Source organism: Ruditapes philippinarum, unplaced genomic scaffold, assembly GCF_026571515.1.
Source record: "Ruditapes philippinarum isolate M1 unplaced genomic scaffold, ASM2657151v2 ctg198_1_1_1_1, whole genome shotgun sequence".
Classification (NCBI taxonomy): domain Eukaryota; kingdom Metazoa; phylum Mollusca; class Bivalvia; order Venerida; family Veneridae; genus Ruditapes; species Ruditapes philippinarum.
In genome coordinates, this window is record NW_026866186.1 from 275,766 (window position 1) to 277,938 (window position 2,173).

Sequence of the window (2,173 nt, forward strand, 5' to 3'; positions counted from 1 at the left end):
TTTTTCACTGCAGTGAAGCATAATATTATAGAGGATATTTGTTTAGTTCAGTGTAAGATCGGAATATTTCACCGAGTGAGCACCAAAAAGTATATTTCACGAGTGGCGCAGCCACGAATGAAATATGAACTTTTGGTGTTCACAAGGTGAAATATATTTCGATCTTACACTAAACTAAACAAATTTTCTTTTTATTATATGCAAAGAAACGATTTAAAAAGACATTTAACCGAATACTGAATGAAAAGCGCGCCAAAAAATAATACAACGTGACGTCATTTATGACGTCACGTCATTAAGTTGGTTCCCAGTACTGTGCACGCTGGTATTTTAATGAAACAACGTAAGGGGCTTAAATTCAAAACAGTGAAATAACCAGTTTTATATCACTGATATATTTCTATAAACCACCGAAAAGCATGTAATGAATTTCCGTATTTTTACTGCAGCGAAACATATTTTCCGTATTTTTACTGGTGTCTTGCCGCACTACTTTTGCTAAATTCGGCCAAAACAAAAAAATAAAGGGAGAGTCTTTCAAACTGTGATGTCAAAAAAGAGAAAAGTGTATTAGTAAACAGAACATTTAAGTTTTTTCTATAAATACAGGATTTTATTATCTCGTGCTGTGAAAATTATTATATTTTTCATGTGGCTACCACCACTCATGAAATATTCATTTTCATACCACTCGATAAAAAGAAATCCTGTATTTATAGAAAAAACTTGAATTTCCTCTATTTATTATAATATGTTAATCGTAACGTCAAAGATGTCACGAATGTTTTGCAACAGTAAGATGACGTCACTTAACGACGTCATTTGACAACGTCTCCTAGCAATACCAGAATGAGGGCTGGAAGATATTTACGATGAGCGCTGCAATTTGCCATTAGCTGAAATGTCCTCACATAAGGTGAGAATCATAAAAATTGAGCCCTCAGATGGTACGGGATCTTTACCCCCAGTAAGGGCAGATACAAAGAAACTCATGGAACAACAAATTATGCTGGCAAATAAGAGAAGCCAAGTTTTTACTTACAAGGGACCAGGACAGACCCGAAGTCGTTCTGTACCTTCCGACAGAACATTTAGAGAGGTCCAATTTAAATATGCACGGGAACAGAGTATACCTAGAATTACAGAAGCAAAGTATCGCGATGATTTTTCGGATTCGAGCGACGAAGAGTTAGAAGAGGAAGTAGTAAAGTTAACGAATGCACAAAAGAAGGAAACAGAACAACTGGCAGCATTGGAAGACAAAGAGGAAACACAACGACAGGCAATGGCTGTATCAACCAATAATGGAGTAGATGGTTCAAACAAGATCACGAAAAACGAGGCGGAAAATAAGGTAAACCTCGAGTTTCATTCACTTCTTAAAAATTCTCCTTGTTCTCAGCGTAATACTGTAGTACTAACTGCAAACTAAATTTGAAATGATGATATATTTAATCCCAGGGATAACATTTTGTATGAAAATATCTTGACTTACACTTTTATTATGTGTAATGTTTATTATGTTAGATGTAAACGTCTCCGCGAGGTGTTTGACATTCACGGAAGATATAGATATATATCATAATATATTATATATATTATATTATATCACGGACATTTTTCAAGAATTCTGGCATTCCTAATACAATGGCCTATAAAGGGGTTTTAGTAAGTTATATCGGCAATATCCTGGTATAGTTCTCCCGAGGACTTATCTATTTCTTTTAATGTAAACATATTATATATGAACAATATGTATGTTGAAATAGAGAGCACATTTAGTATATCTCATTGGTTCCAGACGAACGTTCTTGTTTTTGAATTACTGCTGAATAGCTTTTTGTCAATCATAATTGATACTTAAATATTTCGGATTGATTTCATTCTTTTCATGTGAAGGATGATCGAGGAACAAATTAATTTGTTTCGCTGAATTTGAATGGCACATGTTTGAAAACCTTTGAATACAATTAATGTAAGCGACACCATATTTGTAAAACTATCTAACTCGGGATTTCTCTTCATTTGAAGGGAAATGAGGAAATTGATAAAAAAGATCAATTGGTAAAAGAAGAAAAGAAAAACATTGCAACCAATTCCAAAGAATCTGACCAAGGAAATGATAAGGACAAGAAGAAAAAGAAGATGAAGCTTCCAAGTTGTTTTTTGGTTT

At 33.8% G+C, this 2,173-nt stretch overlaps 1 protein-coding gene across 1 annotated transcript; it reads left to right on the plus strand.

Annotated features, from left to right (window-relative positions):
* Positions 1 to 773: 773 nt before the first annotated feature.
* Positions 774 to 2,161, plus strand: LOC132731629 (uncharacterized; the record flags this gene model as incomplete). The annotated part of the gene is made up of 2 exons (XM_060717839.1): positions 774 to 1,354; positions 2,032 to 2,161. Coding segments are annotated over exons 1-2 (583 nt in total), but the record flags the coding sequence as incomplete, so codon positions are not given.
* Between the last annotated feature and the right edge of the window lie 12 nt (positions 2,162 to 2,173).